The 22690-nt window shown below is 42.4% G+C and overlaps 1 protein-coding gene across 4 annotated transcripts in view; it reads left to right on the top strand.

Moving 5' to 3' along the window:
- NFYC (nuclear transcription factor Y subunit gamma) overlaps nt 1-22690 on the top strand; it is an 83242-nt gene that overhangs the window by 48290 nt on the left and 12262 nt on the right. For all 4 annotated transcript variants that reach the window (XM_017873272.1, XM_017873273.1, XM_017873271.1 and 1 more), the window contains exons 2-6: nt 1223-1335; nt 10547-10618; nt 12479-12592; nt 16556-16651; nt 21564-21737. In XM_017873272.1, coding sequence (XP_017728761.1) covers nt 1231-1335; nt 10547-10618; nt 12479-12592; nt 16556-16651; nt 21564-21737 — 561 coding nt within the window. In that variant the 5' untranslated portion in view covers nt 1223-1230. The remainder of the gene's footprint in view (nt 1-1222; nt 1336-10546; nt 10619-12478; nt 12593-16555; nt 16652-21563; nt 21738-22690) is intronic.

Raw genomic sequence — 22690 nt, 5'->3', positions numbered from 1 at the left:
CCACCGCACCCGGCTCTCTATCCTAATTTTAATTCTTTTTTTTTTTGTGACGGAGTGTTGCTCTGTTGCCCAGGCTGAAGTGCAATGGCATGATTTTGGCTCGCTGCAACCTCTGCCTCCTGGGTTCAAGTGATTCTCCTGCCTCAGCCTCCCGAGTAACTGGGATTACAAGCATCTACTGCCATGCCCGGCTAATTTTTGTATTTTTAGTAGAGATGGGGTTTCACCATGTTGCCCAGACTGGTCTTGAACTCTTGATCTCAGGTGATCCACCTGCCTCGGCTTCCCAAAGTGTTTGGATTACAGGTGTGAGCCACTGCACCTGGCCTCTGCTTTGTTTTTTTTAACTGTCTTTAAGGTTTCCAGTTGCCAGTGTGCTATGTTAGGCTTTGTGTTTAATAACATGGTTCAGGTTAGGGAAGAACTGGCAAGTAGTTTCATTTCAGAGGCTTCATGTTACCTACACAGTTATTGGCCTCATGTCCTTTGAGGCAGATTTGCCTGAGATTAGAAGGAATCATCATCATCAGGAGCCCCAGAGAAACGGGACCACAGTGTCTAAAACAAAAGAAGAAACCTAGCACACACTCTATCTCTTCTTTTTAAGAGACAGAGGCTTGCTGTGTTGCCCAGGCTGTCTTGGAACTCTTGGGCCCAAGTGATCCCCCAGCCTCACCTTCCTGAGTAGCTGGAACCACAGGCATGTGCCATTGTGCCCAGCTTGGCTTTTATCTTTTAAGACTCTGGGTTTACATTTCTGTACAGTACTAATCACTAGGGACTTTTAATATAAAAATTTGCTGAAGTCTGTGGCATGGAGTATGAGAAGCCACAGAGAACTTGAAAAAGCTTTGGAGGGAATGGCATTGAAAATTATGGGCTAGACTAGGGCAACAAAATACTTTCCTCACCCCACACCCATGTAAGAAGTTAAAAGTCCTTGATTAACATTAGGATTTCAGCTTACATTTCTAGCAACTTTTGATTTTCTAGTTGGAGCTCTTTAGCAGTCTCTATGGTATAAGCTAGATAGAAGGAAAACTTTCCTACCAATGTTTTAAGATGTAAGTCTGTGTTAAAATCTTTTAGTGTAATTATATACCTTATCAAACTGAAAATTGAATAGATTCATAAAACATCCACAAAGATACAAATGCCTAATCTGGACAGAAGGTCTGACTTTATTGTTTCTGATGGGTCTTATGTATGTGTTTATTTTCAGTTGTCAAGATGTCCACAGAAGGAGGATTTGGTGGTACTAGCAGCAGTGATGCCCAGCAAAGCCTACAGTCATTCTGGCCTCGGGTCATGGAAGAAATCCGGAATTTAACAGTGGTGAGGAAGAATGAGAAACTTTTATTAGAAACTTTTAAAGAGTATAAAAAGCTATGGGAAATTAACCAAAACTCAGACTAAAGCATTTTTAATTTCAAGCACATTTACGAGGCATAGTTCATCCCTGACCTGTGGGTAGGAAAATGAAAACATTTGCCTTCTGTGAGGTAACTACAAGAGTGTCTTTTATATCTCAGTGGTCTTCCATAGGCGTGTGGTATGTAGTGGATACTTTGACTTGGAGGTAGTTTAATGTGAGGCATATCCTTTAGGACTTGTAGGAAAACAGAGATCTCATCTTCCTTCTGTAGCTCTAGCTCAATTTTTTAGGCCTGATTTAATAGTCCTGCCACATTTCTAGAACTTGGTAAAAACTATTGGGCAATTTATTCAACAACAAATCTATTGTGAGCCAGGAACTCTTTCCAGGTGTTAAAAAGATACACTTTGATCACTGTTTCTCAACAGCTGCATTATTGACATTTTGGGCTAGGTAACTCTTTGTTCTGAGGGGCCGTCTTATGCATAACAGCATGTTTAGCAGCACCCCTAGCCTCTATTCACTAGATGCCAGTAGCACCCCTCCACGAGTTGTGACAACCAAAAAATGTCTCCAGACATTGGGAAATGTGCCTATGGGCAAAAATCATCCCCTTTTGAGAACTACTGACTCAAAATAATTAAATATAACCTTGACCTGTGAGGAGCTTACAATCTAGTAATTACAACCAGACTCATTTAGTCAGTAGGTATTTATTAAGTACTTACTGAATCAGGCACACTGATGAGTCCTGAAGCAGTAAAAGCCAAGGAGCACAGAGGACATAGTGCTTGTTTCTTTCTGGTTGAGTTAGGGAAGGGTTTAAGTAAAGGGAACATTTTTGTTGAGTCTTGAAATACGAGTAAGCGTTCACCAGATGTGAAGGATGGGAGGGCAAAGACAAGGGCATGCATAAAGGCATGGAGGCCCAGTGGGGAGGGCCTTATAGTTAGAGGAACATCAAGACATTCAGAGTGCCTAAAGGTTACTGTGTGTTTAGTGGAGGTTGAGGGAAGGAGTAGGTATGTGGTGTGAGAGTGGTAGTGGAAGGTGAGGCAGGTTAGAGTTGGAGTATTTTCATAATACAGTTGTCATGTCCTTAATGAAGAATGTTCATTAAGGTGTCATTTTAGTACATACTGAAGGAGTTCCCTGTGTTGGCTATGTCATTCCTGCCCTGGAAATACTAGTATCCTGGCAGAGCAGACACTGGATTCCTTCCTGATGTAGAATTAATGTTGCAGTTGCTTAGGGTTAGTGACCTTTACCTTCTGACGTTACAATGTCAGTTTATTCATTCACTCAACGAATACTTATTATGTACCAACCAAGGCTATGCTAGATACTGTGGATACGGTAATGAACCAGACAGACAGGATCATTGCAGTGAACCAGACAGGATCATTGCACTCATGGAACATATATTCTGATGAGACAGGCTAATAAACAAGTAATTAATGAAATGAAATAACTTATTATGATAAATGCCCACTGACTTCAGGGATAAAAAGTAGTTCATGTTTTGGATATACCTCTGGGTCACGTTTGTTTATATGAAGAGTTTTCAGCAGTTGAACTTGGCTTGGCCTTTCTCAGACTGGCCTGGGTTCAGAGTGGATTTCCACTGAAAAGTCATTGTTCCTCTTCTGCAGTCTAAGGTAGTAGTTATCTAAACTGTTTCAGATATAAAAGAGAAGGTAGGGAAAAATGAAACTATAAAGTCAGAAGTGGGGTGTTTTGTTCATATTTTAGGGGGATGATCTCATGATTACACTTATCAGCTTTTGGTGCTGGGGTCAGCTTGGTGTAAAATGAATGCTCTCCTGGGGTGTGGTGGGACTAGGCCAATCGAGCAAGTCTGTGCCGCAGCTTGAGCTGAGAGGCATAAATCCAGGATTAGGCAAGTGGCCAGATAAACTCTGGAGTTAAGCTCAGCACTTAACTTTTCTGTTTTGTTGGACTTTGATTTTTTTTTTTTTAGTTGTAGTTACAAAACAGGTAAAATTTCGCCCCTTATCCATTTTTAAATGTACAGTTCAGAAGTGTTAAGTATAATCACATTGTTATGAAACTTATCTTAAGAATTTTTTCATGTTGCAGTACGGAAACTGTGCACTCTTTAAACAACCACCATTCTGCTTTCTATGAATTTGACTATTTTTGATACCTCATAGTAATGGGATCATATCGTACAGTCCCCTACTTACGATGATTCAACTTAATGTTTTTTCCACTTTACAGTGGTTAGAAAGTGATGTGCATTCAGTAGCAGTTGTACTTTGAGTACCCATTCAACCATTCTGTTTTTCACTTTCTTTTTTTTTTTTTTTTTTTTTTTTTTTTTTTTTTTTTTTTTTTTTGAGGTGGAGTCTCGCTCTTGTCGCCCGGACTGGAGTGCAGTGGCCAGATCTCAGCTCACTGCAAGCTCCGCCTCCCAGGTTTACGCCATTCTCCTGCCTCAGCCTCCGGAGTAGCTGGGACTACAGGCGCCCGCCACCTCGCCCGGCTAGTTTTTTGTATTTTAGTAGAGACGGGGTTTCACCGTGTTAGCCAGGATGGTCTCGATCTCCTGACCTCGTGATCCGCCCGTCTCGGCCTCCCAAAGTGCTGGGATTACAGGCTTGAGCCACCGCGCCCGGCTGTTTTTCACTTTCAATCTACTATTCAATAAATTATGAGATACTCAACACTTTACTATAAAATAGGGTTTGTGTTAGATTATTTTGCCCAACTTTAGGGTAATGTAAGTGTTCTGAGCACATTTAAGGTGGGCGAGGCTTTGATAGGCTAGGTGTAGTAAATGCATTTTCAACTTAGGATCTTTTCAACTTACAATAGCTTTATCAGGATGTAACCCCATTCTAAGCAGAACAACGTATGTATTTGTCTTTTTGTCTTACCTTATTTCACCTAGCATGTCTGTTGAAGCATGTGACAGGATGCCCTTCCTTTTTTATCTTTTTTCTTTTCTTTTTTTCTTTTTGGAGACAGGGTCTCACTCTGTCTTCCAGGCTGGAGTGTAGTGGTACAACTATGGCTTACTGCAGCCTCAACCTCTCAGGCTCAAGCAGTCCTCCTGCCTCAGCCTCCTGAGTAGCTGAAACTACAGGTGCATGCCACCACACCCAGCTAATTTTTGTATTTTTCTGTAGAGGCAGGGTCCCACCATATTACCCTGGCTGATCTCAAACTTCTGGTCTCAAGCAATCCTCCCACCTCCGCCTCCCAAAGTGCTGGGACTATAGGTGTGAGCCACCATGAGTGGCCTTTGTTTTTTCTTTTTTAAAGAGACAAGGTCTTACTCTTTTGTTCTTTGCTGGAGTGCAGTGGCAGGATTATAGCTCACTGTAGCCTTGAACTCTTGGGCTCAAAGGACCCTGTCTCCTCAGTCCCCCAAGTAGCTAGGACTCTAGCTGGGCACCACCGACCTGGCTAATTAAAAAAAAAAATCTTATGTAGAGATGGAGGTGTCACTGTTGCCCAGGCTGGTCTCAAATTCCTGGCCTCAAACAATCCTCCTGCCTTGGCCCTCCAAATTACTGGGATTACAGATGTGAGCCATCATGTCTGGCCTATCCTTTTTTTTAAAGGCAGAATCATACCCTGTTGTATGTATATACCACATTTTGTTTATCTGTTCATTTGTTAATGGACATTTGGGTTGGTTCCACCTCTTGGCTATTGTGAATAGTGCTACTGTGTTACATGAGTGTGCAAATACCTCTTCAAGACCCTGGGCTTTGATTTGTAACCTACTTGGTTTACAAGTTTGGTTGCCAACAAAGCTGATCATGATGCTGACCTAATTTTAGTACCTAGACTTTTAGTCTATCAGAAGTTAAAAGAGAGTTACTTTGAGGGGTTCAGTTTTGGTTCAGGTTTTGTGTGTGAAGAGAAAGAAAAGTAAAGAGGAAGTTGTCTTTAATCATTCTTGTATTGGTGACTAATTAAAATTCTCCTCCTATGTACTTTTCAAAGGGACTCCTAGACCTCTGCCAAGCTATGTCTTTTATATCAGGTGCTTACAACAATGTCTGACATATAGTAGGTGCACAATAAATATCTGAACGAATTAGACTTCACTTCAGATTTAGTGCAAAGCAGTATCAGTTCCATGTTTGAGTAAGAATGCAATCCAGTAAAGTCAGGGTAATTTTTTTCCGTTTGTATGACTCTTATTTTCCCCTCTTCTCAGGAGTACAACACGTGATGGCATCTGCTTCTCTGACTGCGCTGCTGCCTGTGTAACATGACCAAACATTTTAGCATTTAATCTGTGCCTTTCCAGAACTCAATAATACTTAAAACCAGACTTCCTCAGATGTGTCAGAGCCTCTTAGGTTGACACCTCAAAGTATCTAACAGATAAAACAAAAAAAAAAAAAAAGAAAGAAAATTCCTTATGTTTAAACTACCCAATCATAAGTAAAATTTATGAGAATATTCATAAGGTGTGATCTCAGACTGGGACACAAATTGTTCCAAAAAGAAGTAATTGAAGTTTGCTAGATGATGTATTTAATGATGTGTTGGAAACACTGGCCTCAAGTCCTTTTGGTCTGAGTCCTGTAAAAGCAATTTATCTTTCATTTTAGCTTGTTCTCTTGACTCTTTTTGAGACGGAGTCTCGCTCTGTCGCCCAGGCTGGAGTGCAGTGGCCGGATCTCAGCTCACTGCAAGCTCCACCTCCCGGGTTCACGCCATTCTCCTGCCTCAGCCTCCCGAGTAGCTGGGACTACAGGCGCCCGCCAGGTCGCCCGGCTAGTTTTTTGTATTTTAGTAGAGACGGGGTTTCACCATGTTAGCCAGGATGGTCTTGATCTCCTGACCTCGTGATCCGCCCGTCTCGGCCTCCCAAAGTGCTGGGATTACAGGCTTGAGCCACCGCACCCGGCCTCTCTTGATTCTTAAAAGCTCTGTAATTGTCTGTAAATCCAGGTGGTGTTCAGCTTGGATTGAAATTAATTAAAAACCATAACAAGATGATTGTTTCCCAGAGTGATTGTGTAAAATACTATATTCCTGCACAGCAGAGCTCTGGGAACAATATATAACAGACTTCTTCATGTTGAGTTTTGCCCCACTGGGCCTCTTTGAAAATAGGAAAGAGAAAGCTAACTTTGTCTTTACGGAGGTGAGTTGGGGGCAGTTGGGCAACGATGCTGAATTTCGAAAAGAAAAATCTAATTCTCTACTTACTCTTTACATCCCATTCAGCCTTCAGTTTACTGTAATTCAGTGCCTAGGTCACTTTCTTTTAATTGGCAGTTTCATCTTTTCATTCCTCAGTGCCTTCTGATTGGGTGATGACATTTCTAACATTACAATCAAATCAGATAACTGGTTAAACAAAACAGGTCCTGTGCTGTGTGAGCCCCTCCTGTAGAGCAGTGCTTCTCAAACTTTATTGTCTGTATGAACCACATGAGGGAGGATCTTCTTAAAATATTGATGCTGATTTAGTAGGTTAGGAACGGAACCTGGGATTGTTTCTTTTGAGTTCCCAGGTGATACCATTGCTGGTCCAAGGACCTTACTTTGAGTAGCAGGGCTGTAAAGCAGTAGTCCTTAACTCTCACTTGGATCATAGTCACAGGGGAGTTTTCAAAAAACTTGATGCCAGTACTCTACCCACTAGAGCAGGGGTCCCCAGTCCCTGGGCCATAGACTTGTATGGGTCCATGGCCTGTTAGGAACCTAGGAACTGGGCTGCACAGCAAGAGGTCAGTAGCCAGTGAGCAAGCATTACCGCCTGAGCTCCCCCTCTTGTTAGATCAGCAGCGGCATTAGATTCTCATAGGAATGTGAACCCTATCATGAACTGCACGTGTGAGGGATCTAGGTAGCACACTCCTTATGAGAATCGAATGCCCACCCTGCCCATCTTTGGAAAAATTGTCTTGCACAAAACTGGTTCCTGAGGTTGGGGACCACTGTCCTAGAGTTCCTGATTCAGTTGGTCTCCAGGAGAGAGCTCAGGCATCTTGTTTTTCAAAAGCTTTTCAGGTGATTCTAATGTGCAGCCCCAAGATTGAGAATCATTGCTTTCACAAGGGTTGAGAATCTTGACTTGCCAGAGTGCCTGACTGGGTAGGCCTGGAAAAGATTTCTCTTTATTATTTGAAACTCTGGATGTTCTTTAGTGCAGCCCAAGATCCACTGACTTTTCTTTGGCTCCAAACTCTTATTGAGTGAATTCAGATTTGAATTCGTCTTGAAATGCAGCAGTTTCAGATGGCAGCATTTTTAACGTAGTTCTTTGGTAGTGGTCAGGAGCATGAGAATGTTCTGAGAGATAATCTGCTCTTTTCCTTACTGATGTAACTCCCAAAAGTAGGGGGGGAAAAAGTATGTGTCAGCTGTTCTTCCAGTTGGATCAGTATCAGGAGAAGGAGTTAAAGAGTTAAATGTTACTCCCTTCAGTTACATAGTAGCCAGTGAAGTGGGGAGCATGAATCCAAGTTTCGGGGGCCTCAGTCTACTGTTTGTAGAGGGCCTCCCCTTTCCAACAAGCTTATGGTAAATCCTTATATGTAACTAGAAAGCTACAATAGGATTAATAGAAAACTGGGTGATTGTCAACAGGGATGAACCATACACACACCTCAAGATCCACTTTTACACACTGCTCCTTGAGATCTCAAGGTTTCAGGAACATGGAAAAATAGTTCGTCACAAATGAAAGCTTTGGGAAGGATATTAAAGCAGAGCTTATTGTAAATTTCTGCTGCATTTTACATCTCTGCAAGGCGGGAATGATCTCTTGATCCTTGATCTTTGTTGCTTTTGATTAAAGAATAGAAATTGAAGGAGTAATATTTTACTCTATCCATTTGGGGAAAGAGGTCTTTTTTGTCAGCTTTGGGCTTTAGTTCAGTAATCATGGAACATTCTTGTACAAATTATATTTAAAACCAAGCCAAATGAGAGCACACTTGCAAGAGAACTAAATCTATGATCATCTTGTGCTGTATGTATCAGTCTGGGAGGCTTTCCAAAGGAGTGATCATCCCTAGCATTCTCTTTAGCATTTCTGTGTAGTGTCATCATCTTCTGTGATATGCCACACAAGAAGGAAGACCAGTGGTTGATTTCTGGGATTAAACTTTAAAAAAAATCTCTTAAGGATCTGGCTCCAACCCAGTATCCTCTTTCCTGCTTCTCACCTCTGTACTCAGGTCATAGATCTAAAACTTAAATAGACTGTGATTTTTTGTATCTCTGTCTTTGTTGTTCTGTCTGAATAACATTCTCATACTTTTTCAACAGGCAAATTCCCAGAATCCCTTAGACACAGTTCAGATGTCATCCCCTTTGTGGAACATTTCCAATCCCTCACTCTCCCTCCAGCCCTACACTGCTAACTGTCCCTAGCAACGTGTCCTTCTTTGTGTCCCCATGGGATTTTATATCCCTCCCTTCCAGTTTTGGATAGGGGATTATAATGTTTTCATGTGACTGTCTCTGACAAACCACATGCTTTTCAAAGGTAGGAGTAGATGTGTATTTTTTCTTTCTTTCTTTTTTAAATAGTAATGGGGTCTCACTATGTTGACCAGGCCGGTCTCAAACTCCTGGCCTCAAGCGATTCTCCCATCTCAGCCTCCCAGAGTACTGGGATTACAGGCATGAGCCACCGTGCCTGGCCTACATGTGTATTTTTGCATAGTAGTAGGTATCATACATTTACTATTAGTTGAGTTACTTGAATCAGTAAGTGAAAGAGCAAAGGGAAAAACAAGAATAGAATGAATCTGTGCTACTGTTTCCTTTTGTTGAAATTTTAATAAACTGAACTTCTGAGTCCCCGTTACTCCAGGGTTAGTTTTAGTAGAGGCTTCATGGAAAATGTTGATACCTAATTTGGAAAAGGAAAAGATGAAAAATTGGTGTTTGAAGTTTGTAGAGCAGAGTGGTAGCCAAGCAGCTTGTTGGGTTTGCGTGGAAAAATTAGATGTCTTGGTGTACATTTTATCCTAATAGATTCTCTTCTTTCTGTAATCATAAAATAGGTTCTGGGAAAACTGTTGATGGTTTTCCAAAATAACTTTTTTGACATATATTTGAGATTTTCTGTTGGTCTTAGAAAAGAAAGTTCACTTATGCTTGTTAATTTACATCAAATCTCAAATAATAGCTGCTGCTTCCATAATGTGATGGTGCAAATTTCCAGGTGAGCATATTGGGTTTAGTGAGTCATATTTCAGACCACTTATAGAATCAATCATTTGACACCTAGTCCCAGTAGAGATTTTGCTGATTTTAGCTAATGTCTGCCTTTGCACCTTTCTCTTCATTGCAGCTCAGAAACTCAAAATTGATTTTTTTCCTAGAATTGCATCCATCATTGGGCATGCGTTTAAATACCAGTAGTTTTCAAATAAAACAAAAAAAGGGCTTACATTTCAAATTATTGAGTAGCGCTGGTCAAAAAAGCCCTTTCCTAAATTATATCCACAGTGAAGTTATATGGTCCTCCCCCACTCCAGGCTTGTTTAAGAAAGAATAACACAGCTGTTCCTAAAAGGCAGCTGATAAATTCACCCTCATCCTTTTTCTGTACTCCTCTACCCCCACTTGAAACAAATTTTGGAGACAAGGCCATTGCTATTGTGATGGGAAAGGGGCTCTCCTCTCCAATTTCTGTTGTCAGGTTAGTGCAAATGTCAGATGTGGCCACTGTCAGCTGTGAAGAACTGTGGGTCACTGTGGTCAAGTTCCCTGGCGTTGCTGTTACAGTTTATCACTGAATGGAAGAAAGAACTGGAACTTTAGAGGAATACCCCTGAGACAGAAATCTCATTTTAATCTGCATATTGCAGACTGGTAAACTTACTTGGAAAAAAGAGAAGGCGCTCATAATGTCCCTTTATGTTGTGCTGATGAAAACAAACAAACCAAAAAAAAACAGATATTGCTTGGGGCTCCGTTTCATGAGGGCACTGTTAGAGGCCATCCTAAGCTTTTTCTAAAGCCCACTAATTCTTTGAAGACCTGCATATGTTAAGAAGAATTTTGCTCTGGAGCTTGTGTTTTCTTCATTTCATCTGTACCTCCTCTCCCGACTTCCTGAAGAGAGGGACTAAGCCAGAGTGTTTCCTGCTGCCTGTCATGCTTTGCCACACTGTTGATTGTGCCCACCATTTATGCATCTCTTGTTGTTCATTTCAGAAAGACTTCCGAGTGCAGGAACTCCCATTGGCTCGTATTAAGAAGATTATGAAGCTGGATGAAGATGTGAAGGTGAATTCACATTCATTTTTATTATTTCTTATTGAAGCTGAGTGATGGGTAGGTTATTGTTCATTGCTCTAGAGCTCAAAGTTTAATTAAACAAAAACACACAAAAAATTACTGTCTGTTGCTTTATTTGATTCCTGTTTAAAATTGTTAAGTGAGCCAAAATTGAGCAGTTTTGGTTACTATATGGATCATCCTGAAACTTAAGGATATCCTGGTTTTTTTAGATGTTGAAAAAATAGTTGTTGTTGGTTTTTGTTTTCTTTTCTTTTTCTTTTCTTTGTTTTTTGAGAGTTTTACTCTTTTATCTCAGTCGTGCATGTGCAGTGGTGCGAGTTTCTTGTGTATTTTTTTAGTATGAGACGGGGTTTCCACCGTTATTAGCGCAGATGGTCTCAGATCTCTGACCTCGATCCGCCTTCTCGGTGCCTTTCCCAAAGCGGCTGGGATTACAGGCTTGATGCTCACCGGCGGCCCGGCCCGATCTGAACTCTAAGATAGATGTTTTGGCCCGGGCGCCGCGGCCGGGTGGCTCTAAGCGCCTGTAATCCCAGCACTTTGGGATGCCGAGACGGGACGCGGATCAGCGACGGTCAGGATTGGATCGTGGACCATCCTGGCCGGCCAGTCTTAACATGGTGCAAATTCCCTCGTCTCTGCTAATAATACAAAAGCTAGTGCGGCGGCCGCGTGGCGGCGCTGTAGTCCCAGGTAGGAGGCCTGCAGGCAGCGCGAGAATGCGTGATGACCCCGGAGGCGGGCTATGCAGTGGAGCTGAGATCTTTGGCCACTGCACTCCAGCCTGGGCGGCTAGATAGCGAACTCCGTGTCAAAAAAAAAAAAGAAATTTGATTCAATAATGCATATTAACCTGCTGTAATCCTTTGGATCTGTGAGTTTCTTTTTTTTACATGAATAATACTTGTGAGAGGGTTTGCTTGGGCTTGCCATTTCTGTTTTCCTAGGAGTCCATCTCCATTATAGATCTCAGAGAAAGAGGAACTCTTTGTCTCTTTACCACTCAAAATTAATAGTCTTGTATTTTCACAGAAAGCTAACAAGTGATAGCAATTTTCCTTTCTTCCTCACAGTAGCCCTGTGAGATTTGATATAATAAGAATTATCAGTTCCATTTTACAGATAATGGAAATAGACACAAAGAGGTTAAGTGACTCACCCAGAGTGCTAGGACCAAGATCGCATTTCCCATCTGCTGCTGCTTTAACTCCAGAGCTCTTTCTGTGACTGTAGCCTGCACAAACTACCTCACCAAAGGTTTAGAACCTTGTTTGACCAAGAGCTTCAGCTTTGAAATCAGACACATCAAGTTTATATGGCTTGAGCACTTCCTATGTGCCAAGTCCTGTGCTGGGTACATATATTATCTCATTTGATTGCCACAATAAAACTGGAAGGTTATCCTCTTTTTCAGTGTGTGAAAAACAAAGCCCAAAAGGATGGGAAGCCTGCAGTTTTACCCAAATCCATTGGCTTTCAAGCTCATTCTCCTTCCCCATATTGTTTCTCCTTGGATTAGAACCTAAACCCTGCCACTTACTGGCTCTATGGCTATGGGCAAGTCACTTCATCTCTCTTAAACCTAGTTTCTTTGAAAGGCTATTATAAGGGTAAGAAAGCACCTTGCACAAGGTTTGGCCCATGGTAGGTGCTAAATAAGTATTCTTTCTCCCTGTTCCCTGCTTTGTTCCTACTCATGGATTTATTTTACCTTGGAATCTCTTGAGCATACCACCTCATTTTTTGACCCTTGCCCCATAGTCCCATGCTAGGCAATGAGGCAAGAGACAGACTGGTTTGAATGACTTGCTGGTGATTGACAGGGAGGGCCTGTGTCTGTTACAGATGATCAGTGCAGAAGCGCCTGTACTCTTTGCCAAGGCAGCCCAGATTTTTATCACAGAGTTGACTCTTCGAGCCTGGATTCACACAGAAGATAACAAGCGCCGGACTCTACAGGTATTATTGCAGACTTAGATTAGGAAAACTGGGGTAAGCGGCCACCTTTGCCTGTTCTCCTGCAAAGAAGAACAGGTGGCTTTGGACCAAAGATTGTTCTTCTTTAGGCCTCTATCAAGCTGACATGTAATTGGCATCTCCACTGTTGGGAGGCAGACATATCTTCTAGCCATGGTGATTGTGTTTCTCCACCAAAAATCTTAGTCAATTCTCTCCTGGTTTTCACAGCTTAGTGACTGAACTCTTTTCCCTTGGTGAGCCCTCACTATAAACAGAGGCTCAAGTGATAGAGTATTTACCTGTTTCCAGACGTAAACAACTTCTGCTTGGGAGCCTTGAGAGATTCCAGGAAAGGACCGTTCCAGGAAGTATCAGCAGTCTCACTAGCTTCGTTAGGCTTTTTGTTCTTTGTCTGCCTTCCTGAGAGAAGGAGTCCTCCTCCTCCTCCTCGTCCTCCTCCTCCTCCTCCTCTTCTCGTTCTCCTTCTCCTTCTCCTCCTCCTCCTCCTCCTCCTCCTCCTTCTTCTCCTTCTTCTCCTCCTCCTCCTCCTCCTCTCCTCCTCCTCTTCCTGCCTGCCTGCCTCCCTCCCTCCCTCCCTCCCTTCCTTCCTTCCTTCCTTCCTTCCTTCCTTCCTTCCTTCCTTCCTTCCTCCTTCCTCCTTTTTCCTTCCTTCCTCCTCTTCCTTTTTTTTTTAATTTTAATTTTAACCCAGCAACTCCACATACATACTGTATGCAGAGCCCTTGGTCATTGACTCTAGAAACCCTCACCCTATAGCCAAGCCCTGGCTTTTAGAGGAAAGGTTTCCCAGATACAAGAAGAAGGGTGTAACAAGTATAAAACAGTGGCACTATTTTAACCATGAAGCCAAGAAAATAAATTGTTTTCTCTTTTTGCTTCCCTTTACCTACAAAGTAGAAAATACATGTGTTTATTCATTTATTCTAAAAAAACTGAACACCCACAATGTGCCAGGCGCTTTTCTGGGCGCTGGGGATTAACGATACACAAAACAGACAAAAATCCTTATCTGTGGGAAGCCTGCATTCTAGTACAGCTTGTCAATGCAGCTTAAAGTTAGGATTTGTGTACGTTACTATATGAAAGTTTTAAAGCAAAAAAAGGAAAAAATATTGAACTCCAATAAATGATAAGCATGTTGAAGTCACAGAATTTATGCTGCCTTGAAGTTAGTCTGTAGATCCAGAGAGATCCAGTTAAAGCTCCCTTCAAGAGCAATTCAGATTAGAAAATAAAATACGTGGCCAGGCACGGTGGCTCACGCCTATAATCCCAGCACTTTGGGAGGCCGAGACGGGCGGATCACGAGGTCAGGAGATCGAGACCATCCCGGCCAACACAGTGAAACCCCATCTCTACTAAAAATATAAAAAATTAGACGGGCGAGGTGGCGGGCGCTTGTAGTCCCAGCTACTTGGGAGGCTGAGGCAGGAGAATGACTTGAACCCAGGAGGCGGAGCTTGCAGTGAGCTGAGATCAAGCCACTGCACTCCAGCCTGGGCGACAGAGCGAGATTCTGTCTCAAAATAGGCAAAACACTTGGACAGACCTTCAGAAAAAAAGATAAACAAATGCCCAATAAACCCACGAGAAGGTGTGCAACATCATTAGTCGTCAGGGAAATACAAATTAAAACTGCTGTGAGATACTGGTTTATACCCACTAGAATACCTAAAATAAAAAAGACTGACAATACCACAGTTGGCGAGGAAGTGGAGTGTCTGAAACTCATATATTACTGGTCAGAATGTAAAGTGGTACAGTCACTTTGAAAAACTATTTGGCACTTTCTAATAAACATATCCCTCTACTCTGTAACCCAGCCATTTCACTCCTAGGTATGTACCCAAAAGAACTATAGCCATTTTGATATAAAAATGTTCTTAAAACCTTATTTATACTACCCCAAAACTGGAAACAACTCAAGTGTCCATCAATATAGGAATATATAAACAAATTCTGAGGTATTAATGAAATGGATTCCTCCTCAGCAATAAAAAGAAACAAACCATTGCTCCATACAACATGGATAAACCTCAAAGATACTATGTTAACAAAAGAAACCAGAGGGAAAAATTTACATAGTGCATGATACAATGCATTATTACTACCACCTATGGTGATAGAAATCAGAGTTGTGGATGCCCAGATTTAGGGGAGTGTGGGGAAGCATGTTGACTGGAAAGGGCTAGAAGGAACTTTCTATATTCCTTTTTTATTTTTTGAGACAGGGTCTCACTCTGTGGCCTAGGCTGGAGTGCAGTGGCTCAATCACAGCTCACTGCAGCCTCGACCTCCTGGGCTCAAGTGATCCTCCCACCTCACCCTCCCAAGTAGCTGAGACTACAGGTGCGTGCCACCATATCTGGCTTAAAATTTTTGTTGTAGAGATGAGGCCTTACTATGTTGCCCAGAGCTGGTCTTGAAACTCCTGGCTCAAGCGATCCTCCTGCCTCAGGGAATTTAAAAGCAAAGTAAAATTTTAGAAAGACCAACTTAAGTACATCTATGTTTCCAAAATACTCTAGAACATTTTGTTATATGTTGGAGATGTTTATTATTTTTCTTTTTCCCCTTTTATTCCATCGGTAAATGAGCCATTTAGATAGATTGAGTAGGTGACATCAAAAAATGCGACACTATATTGTAGTCATCTTAAATGAGTCCTGGCAGTCTTAAGATGGGCCCTGCTTCAGTTGGAAGGGTTTATCGTCAAGCTGGTGGTTGGCAAGAAGGGTGGACTAGAGTTTTGCATTTCAGAGGCATAGGGCCATCACAGATACAAGGGAAAGAAAGAAAAAGAAAATTTCCATCCTCTCCTGTTTTGTCTGATGAGTCACCTTTTAAGGTGTGGTATATAGAGTTTGCTAAGGATTTCTGTTGGTATGTTGACATTTTCCCCAGCATTTTATTATGAAAAATTTCAAACATAAGCAAAGTTTACAGTGAATACCTGTATACTTACAACCTAGATTCTACCATAAACATTTTACTATGCTTATTTTATTCCCATATCTATTTATCCCTCTATCTATCCTTCCAAGTAGTCTAAGTGCATTGTAAAGTTTACTTTGCCCAAATACTTTAACATGCATATCATTCACTAGAGTTCAGTGTTTTTTCTTATTGTTTTTCCTTTTGCTTTAAATCTTTAGTAAAGTACACAAATCTTAACATACATAATATGTTGGGTTTTAGTAAAAATCTTTTAATTTTATTATTCAAAGAAAGGAAGTATCACACTTGGAGAGAAACCCCCATTAGAGCAGGTCTTGGTTTCGGTATCATTAGCCATCTGACTCCTATGTTGTCTGACCTCTCCTGCTGCTGTTCATAGCACAGACTATGAATATCAGAATTCTCACAAGCTATGGTTTTTATTTGGGAATTCAAAACTGCACTGATAAACCCATGGTTTAAGCATTGCAATTTAGAATTCCCAGATAAAAACCACAGCTTGTGAGAACTTAGTGTATACAGATCCAGTGACTTGAAAATGTTGCAAAAAGTTATTGAATTAGGATTTTACCTAAGAAATCCAAAGTAGATTATAACTACTTGTGAACCAAAGGGAAAATATGATTTAGGGCCTTAAAAGGATTATAAACCTACAAAATGACCAGAAACCTACTAATTGAGATTACTAAGTTTATAATTTGAAAATCACGGGGAGAGGATCCAGAAGGAGTAGCAGTGGTTGGAGGCTCAGATATCCCATTTTAGAGTGTGAGTTGCATGTATCTCTTTCTTTTTTGTTGATGATTGTCCACCAGGTCTGATCATTTAAAGTATATGAGTTTGGCTGTGCTTATTTCAGCTGTAGACTTGCCCATGGGTATTTAGTTTGGCTTAAAACTCATCTTACCTTACTTGGAGGGTATAAAGCCAAGTGAACTAGTTTCTCCCAAGGCTAATTTTTCACACCACTTTTCTTTGTTACAGAGAAATGATATCGCCATGGCAATTACAAAATTTGATCAGTTTGATTTTCTCATCGATATTGTTCCAAGAGATGAACTGAAACCTCCAAAGCGTCAGGTGAGCTGTGAAGGCATTGCAGTTGCTGCTGACTGAAGAGCGCTTTGCATACTGGTGTCAGACACGCTCCTTCTCCTCTCTCAGCACAAGTCATTTGCTATTCGTTTTGCTCCTCGTTTCTAGACCAGATTCATTCTGAACATATCCTTCTGTTACTCATTTCTGGATACTTTTAACTCAGTGCCTCTGAAGTGGTATTTCAGTGAAAATGGACAAAATAAAAATGAAAGACTTTAGTTACAAGTGGTAAAGTGAAGCTCATTTCAAAGTATCTTAGGAAGTCTATCAGAGCTCTTCATCTGGGATGGAAGAATATTCCCAGAAAGTTATAGATTTTAGATTTTTAAGAAACAGCTTCTCTGTGTGCACAGTGGTATTTGGAGTGAATGGACTGTGTTTTCTCATCCTCTATATTGTGGTTCTTTATATCTTTATATAGTGCCCTGACTGCGCACTAGAATCACCTGTTGGGGTTTTAAAAATACCAGCACCCAGGCTCTACCCCACATCAGCTGAATCAGAATCTCATGATGGAGCCCAGGCATCAGTACCTTCTAAAACTCCCCGAATGCTTTTAATGTGCAACCAGATTTGAGAACCACCACTTGAGCGGTTTTCCAAGCAATCACAAGAAAGAATATGAATGTCTCCCTTCCCCTCTCTTCTGCCTGCGCCTCTCCAAAGGTCACACTAGTTGTTTTTTCAGCACCTTGGGTGCATATAGCTCTTAATTGTGATTGTAATAGACCTCTGTCCTTTAGAGCTCATTGTTTTAAGTATGCAGATTGCGTGATTCACTAGATGTAGTAGAGACACTTGGGAAATAGTGGCAGAATCTCACAGGAGCAAAGCTGTGCCTTGTGCTGCTTGCTTTGTTATATGAAACTTTATTTTTAATAAATTATTTCATAGTATATTATCCTTAGAAGTAGTCATTCAGTGACAACCATTCTCCCCATCCCAGCCTGTATTAATAGCCAGTCAGAGAAAGTCTAGGAGAAGTGGCATCCTAATCAACATTTGTAATTCTGACCCTGCATGAGGGCCTTTGGATTAGCAAGCCCTCTGTCACCTCCTTACTAGAGTAGGGTGTGCCTTACTGCGTCTCCGTTCTTTCTGGGCAGTCTTTGCTACTGTAAACATCCTTGACTGGAAGCTGTAAGGTGTTCAGAGGAGCTTTCAGTCGGATGTTTACAGCGGCAGGCTGCCACAGTCGTCCCCAGCTACGCATCGGCTTTGAAACATTGCAGGTTTGTGCCCACAGGCTCAATTCCTCCTCTTGGGGGTCCTTCCCTCCTCTGTTAAGCAGTCAAAACAACAAGAACTCAGGCCATTTCTCTTCCTTCAGAACAGAGAGTATCGTACACCTGCTTTCCTTGTTGAAATTGTTCTCTCCTTTTGTCTATCAGAAGCCCCCTTTAAAACAGGATGGTGAACTCTGTGATGAAATCAGGCCTTGCTCACTCTCATTGTGCTAAGTCCTTGTTTTCTATGGGCTGCCTGCTGAATACACTGGCTGGAGAGAAGGGTCACATCCTGTCAGTTCCTTCAAATTCCTCAGTGCTTCTGGGTCTCTCGGGGCGTCACACGGCTCCTTATTCCATCTTAGCCAGACTCGAAATGCTATGATCCATCTGCTTTTAAAGTGTGTTTAGCTGAAACAGCTTCTTGTTGCTTGGATTTAGTTCTTTGTAGGTGTTCAAGCCATTGATTGGCATCGTATTCGGGACAGCTGCTGCCTGGCCTTTGAAAGGTTGAGATTGCTGAAAGCTGGCCTGAAATTCTAAGATAGCATTTTTAATCCTCTGTAGACACGAAGTTTTCCCAGGCTCCAAATTGGCTGGCACTTCCTAAAGTCCTTTAAAACGCCTACTCTCCAAAACCCACCCTTTCTGAAGGAGGCAGCAGTTCACTCTTGTTGCTAAAGAGAATGTACTTTTTTCCAGTCAGGGCTGACTGCACAACACTGTAGAGATGACCCTAGGATGTGATGCTGCTCTTCTCTGGCACTGTTCGTCAGTCTCAGCTTCTGAAAAGATTCCAAGAGCAAGCCCTCTAGTTGGGGAGGCCACTGCTAAAGTTGAGCAAGTGCCCCATTCTGGATTGATCCAGTCATTAAACGATTGTTCTACCACTTGGGACAGCCTCCCACTGCTGGGATAAGGAACTAGCCAGAAATATTGAATTGTGAGTCCAAGGCCCTGACTTCTCAAAGATGCTTGGGAGTTTCGCTTGTTCTTCAGAGAAGCAAGTAAAGATTATTTGAAGGTAGTAGGTAGTTGAGGCCTGACTTCTGCCCCACTAAAGCTATGAGTTGAAAGTTCCTGCCCATTGAAATGTCATTATCTTTTCACCCATTTCTTTAAACCAAGCATAATCATTTCCTTGCTAGCTTGACTTCCACTGGCAGAATGAGTCTTCATAATGCAGAAGAGCCTTAGATATGCCTTCTTCCATTTCATTGATTTGAGAACAGTTGTGCCTTGTCCTAACAACACAAACCTAGGTGCCTCCACTTGATTCTCACAGCGTCCTAGATATTGTCTAGTTCATAAACAGTTTTTAAGAGGATTTAGTAAGCAGCATAGGAGGAGCGCTTTACTTGCTCTCACAGTTTTTGGCAAGAGGTGTTTTGGGTTCTGGAAGGGGTTTTTAAAGGGTTTGCTTTTGTCTGACAAAAGATCATATTCAATACTAGATCAGCTGTAGTCGGGGATAACTGGAGACTAAACATTCACAGGTCAGGGCTAGAAAATGCAGGTGTCTCCCTGCTGCCTAGCTTCCTACACAGATGGTTCTAGGGCTTTCAGTCCTGTGTACCCTCTCATTACCCGAGAGCTTTTCCAAGTTAGGTCTGGATTTCAGTGATTTGTATTTTTTGTAAAATAAGAAGGGAGATCTCAGTGGAACACAAGTACCTTGAACCTATTTCAACAGCTTTGCAAAGAGCAGTTGGCCTCTGTTTCTTGGCTGCAAAAGGTATCAGTATTTTAGCCTTGCCACAGCCAAGACCTAGTTTCCAGGCTGACATTTATTTATAATGATGATAAGTTGGGGTTGAAATGGAGTTGACGTTGCCATTTTAAAGTTGTTGTGGAAATTGAGACCTAGATGAAAATAAAAGGGAATCTCCTTTTCCTTCTGCCTCAGCATAATCATATTGAGGGTTAAAACTGTTTGTGTCTGAAGCACAGAATATATTAACCTAGAAAGTCAGTTCATATATTAACTTAGAAACCCAGAATATTACAGGTATCTCCCTAAGCTGGATAGATGGCTGTCAAGTAACCGTGTCATGCAGAGACCCATGTTTCTCAGGGGCTAGATACTGGCAGTCCTAGTTTTAGTGTCCTGGCCCCCAGTCATCAGGCAAACAAAGGATACTCAGCTCTGTTCCACAGGGGACACCAGCTGCTTCCCCACACTATAGCCACAGTCCCAGAGGTACCAAAAGAGAGTTTAGAGACTACTTTTTTCTATTGGTAACAACTGTTGGGTTTAAGAGAATTTGTCATACCACCAACTTAGATTCAGAGAAGTACTTTCCTGCCTCTGTCTGCCTGTCTAAATAAATCCGTTCATCATTCAGCAAGCACTTATTGAGTGCCTACCTGGGAACGCAGGGGATAGCAGAGAACAAGAGGGAGCTAGGCTTTGCCCTCATGGCACTTACATTTTAGTAGAACAGACAGTTAATTTGACATGAAAGTGCAAAGTGTATACTATGAGGACAGTACTTTGGAAGCACAGTTCAGGGCACCTAACATAATGTTGGGAATGGGGTCAATACCAGCTTTGTAAATGTTACTTTGGGGAGTTTGAGGCAGTCCACAGGGTTTGTGTACTTCTAAGAAGTGTCTTTTCCTCTTTTCTGGAACATGGCAAACTTTGCCCTGAATAAGGACATGAGTAAATTTAGCTAATATTTTTACTCAGCCAGCCCAAGTGGTTCTATGTTTTTATTGTTTTTGTTGTCCCAGGCAGGGGCACCATGTGTCACACAGGTCACTCCGGATCAGACGCCGTTCTGTGTCAGTGGTCAGGGGCTGACCAACCCTGGACCCTGTGGGCTATAACCATGCTGTAGTGTGTGTAAACATCCTACACTCTCAGCTGTGAGCTCAAGGTGGCTGGGAGAGGGTTGTTTACTCCTTCTGCCATGGAAAACATCAGCTGAAGAAGGAACAGTCTCCACTCCGCAGATGGGACAGAATGCGACCTCCCTAATCAGCCAAGGCAGTACCCCAGCGGAGAGCTGTCCATCAGGCCCCCTGGGTTGCGCTTCTGTGGCTAAGTACAACCAGAACCAGATGTGACACTGGATAGACATGCCCTTCGTGACCACAGAGCTTTCAACAAGCTGTGAAAAGCTGGGTACTTGCCTACCAGTGCTCTCGATCCTGAAATTTCAGCTCAGGAAAAGCCCTGTTTCCCATTAACCTGTTCTGTCCGCCTTGAAGTGGTGGGGATAAAATGAGAAGAGTGCTGCCTGTTTGGGAGATTGGGACCAGGCCTGAGAGGCATGATGTTTGGGTAGCATCTTCCCAACACGTGCAATTAGCACTGTTCTCAGATCACAGGCCTTGACAGCATTTACTGACAGGCACTGCTGGTGCGTGGTTTTTAGTTATGGTAATTATTTGCCCGTTTGCAGCTTATCATGCAATGGGTGATTATTTCGTACTTCAGAAATTGGCTGTATGTTTTGTGAAGCCTATAGGATCTGTTATTTTTAGTTTGATTTAGCATAACTGGTCTCTTTGAATTCCACTTTCCTTTGGCTTCAAATGTGGAGCGCTCAGCATTCAGCAGGCAACTGCACATAGCCTGTTTGGGGGAAGAGTGGAAATTCACTGTGGTGGCTGCTGAGTCGGTTCTTTTCCTCTTACCTGTCTCTCTTTCCACCCAACAGGAGGAGGTGCGCCAGTCTGTAACTCCTGCCGAGCCAGTCCAGTACTATTTCACGCTGGCTCAGCAGCCCACCGCTGTCCAAGTCCAGGGCCAGCAGCAAGGCCAGCAGACCACCAGCTCCACGACCACCATCCAGCCTGGGCAGATCATCATCGCACAGCCTCAGCAGGGCCAGGTCTGTGAGCTGCTGAGGATGCCCATCCAGCAAGACAGTGCCCCTTAGGTTTTTGGATGGGCAGAGCTTGATGAGGGCAGAGAGGCAGCCAGATCATTAGAGAGCATTGGATTTAAAGTCTGGAAACGGGAACTTTTCCCCAGATTCAGCTACTGGGGTGAGATGTCACCCTAATCTCTCTGGACCCTGTTTTTCTCAAAGGTCAAATGAAGAAAGTGTAGTGGACAGTGAGTTCTCCAGGATCCTATTAGCTCAGAAATTTTAGAAGGGAAAAAAAAATGTCTGAAATGCCTTATGAAGAGTAGTGGGATCTCCGTAGAGGTACTAAAGTGAACTCCATGCCTGCTGTCTGTGTGTCTGTGTCAGAAGTGGAATTTGTGCCCTTAAAAGGAGAGATTAGGTATCATTGCCAGTTTGCATACTCCTTCTCCCCGTCATTTCTGTGTCCCATATTTGTGTCAAGTGACCTTCTCTTTTTACGATAGTAATCAGAGGACTCTTTCTCTCCCCAGTAGTATTGTTGAGAGCAGTAGCATTCATGTTTGTTGGGGGTCATGTGAGGCTGCAGAGAACTCTGTACTGTGAGCTCTGAATCCAAATTCTCTGTCAATCATTGTTTATTCATTAAACACTGAGCATCCTCTGAGGGTAAAGTCCTGTACTATGTATTAGGGATACAAGCATGAATACAACAGTCCTTATTTTCAAGGAATTCACAATTTAGTTGGGGATACAAATACTTAAAGGTTATACCTCCACGTGACAATGTGTACAGGGTGTTACAGGAACACATCAAAAGAAGTACCTTGGCTCAGGGTAGTGGCTCATGCCTGTAATCCCAGCATTTTGGGAGGCCAAGGTGAGAGGAACCCAGGAGTTTGGGTTACAGTGAGATAGGATCATGCCACTGCACTTCAGCCTGGGCAGCACAGCAAGACCTCTTCTTTAATTTA

This window comes from Rhinopithecus bieti, unplaced genomic scaffold (genome assembly GCF_001698545.2).
Source record: "Rhinopithecus bieti isolate Rb0 unplaced genomic scaffold, ASM169854v2 scaffold_6907, whole genome shotgun sequence".
Lineage (NCBI taxonomy): Eukaryota > Metazoa > Chordata > Mammalia > Primates > Cercopithecidae > Rhinopithecus > Rhinopithecus bieti.
Note: the sequence above shows the minus strand (reverse complement) of the source record. Positions and strands in the feature narration are given on the sequence as shown.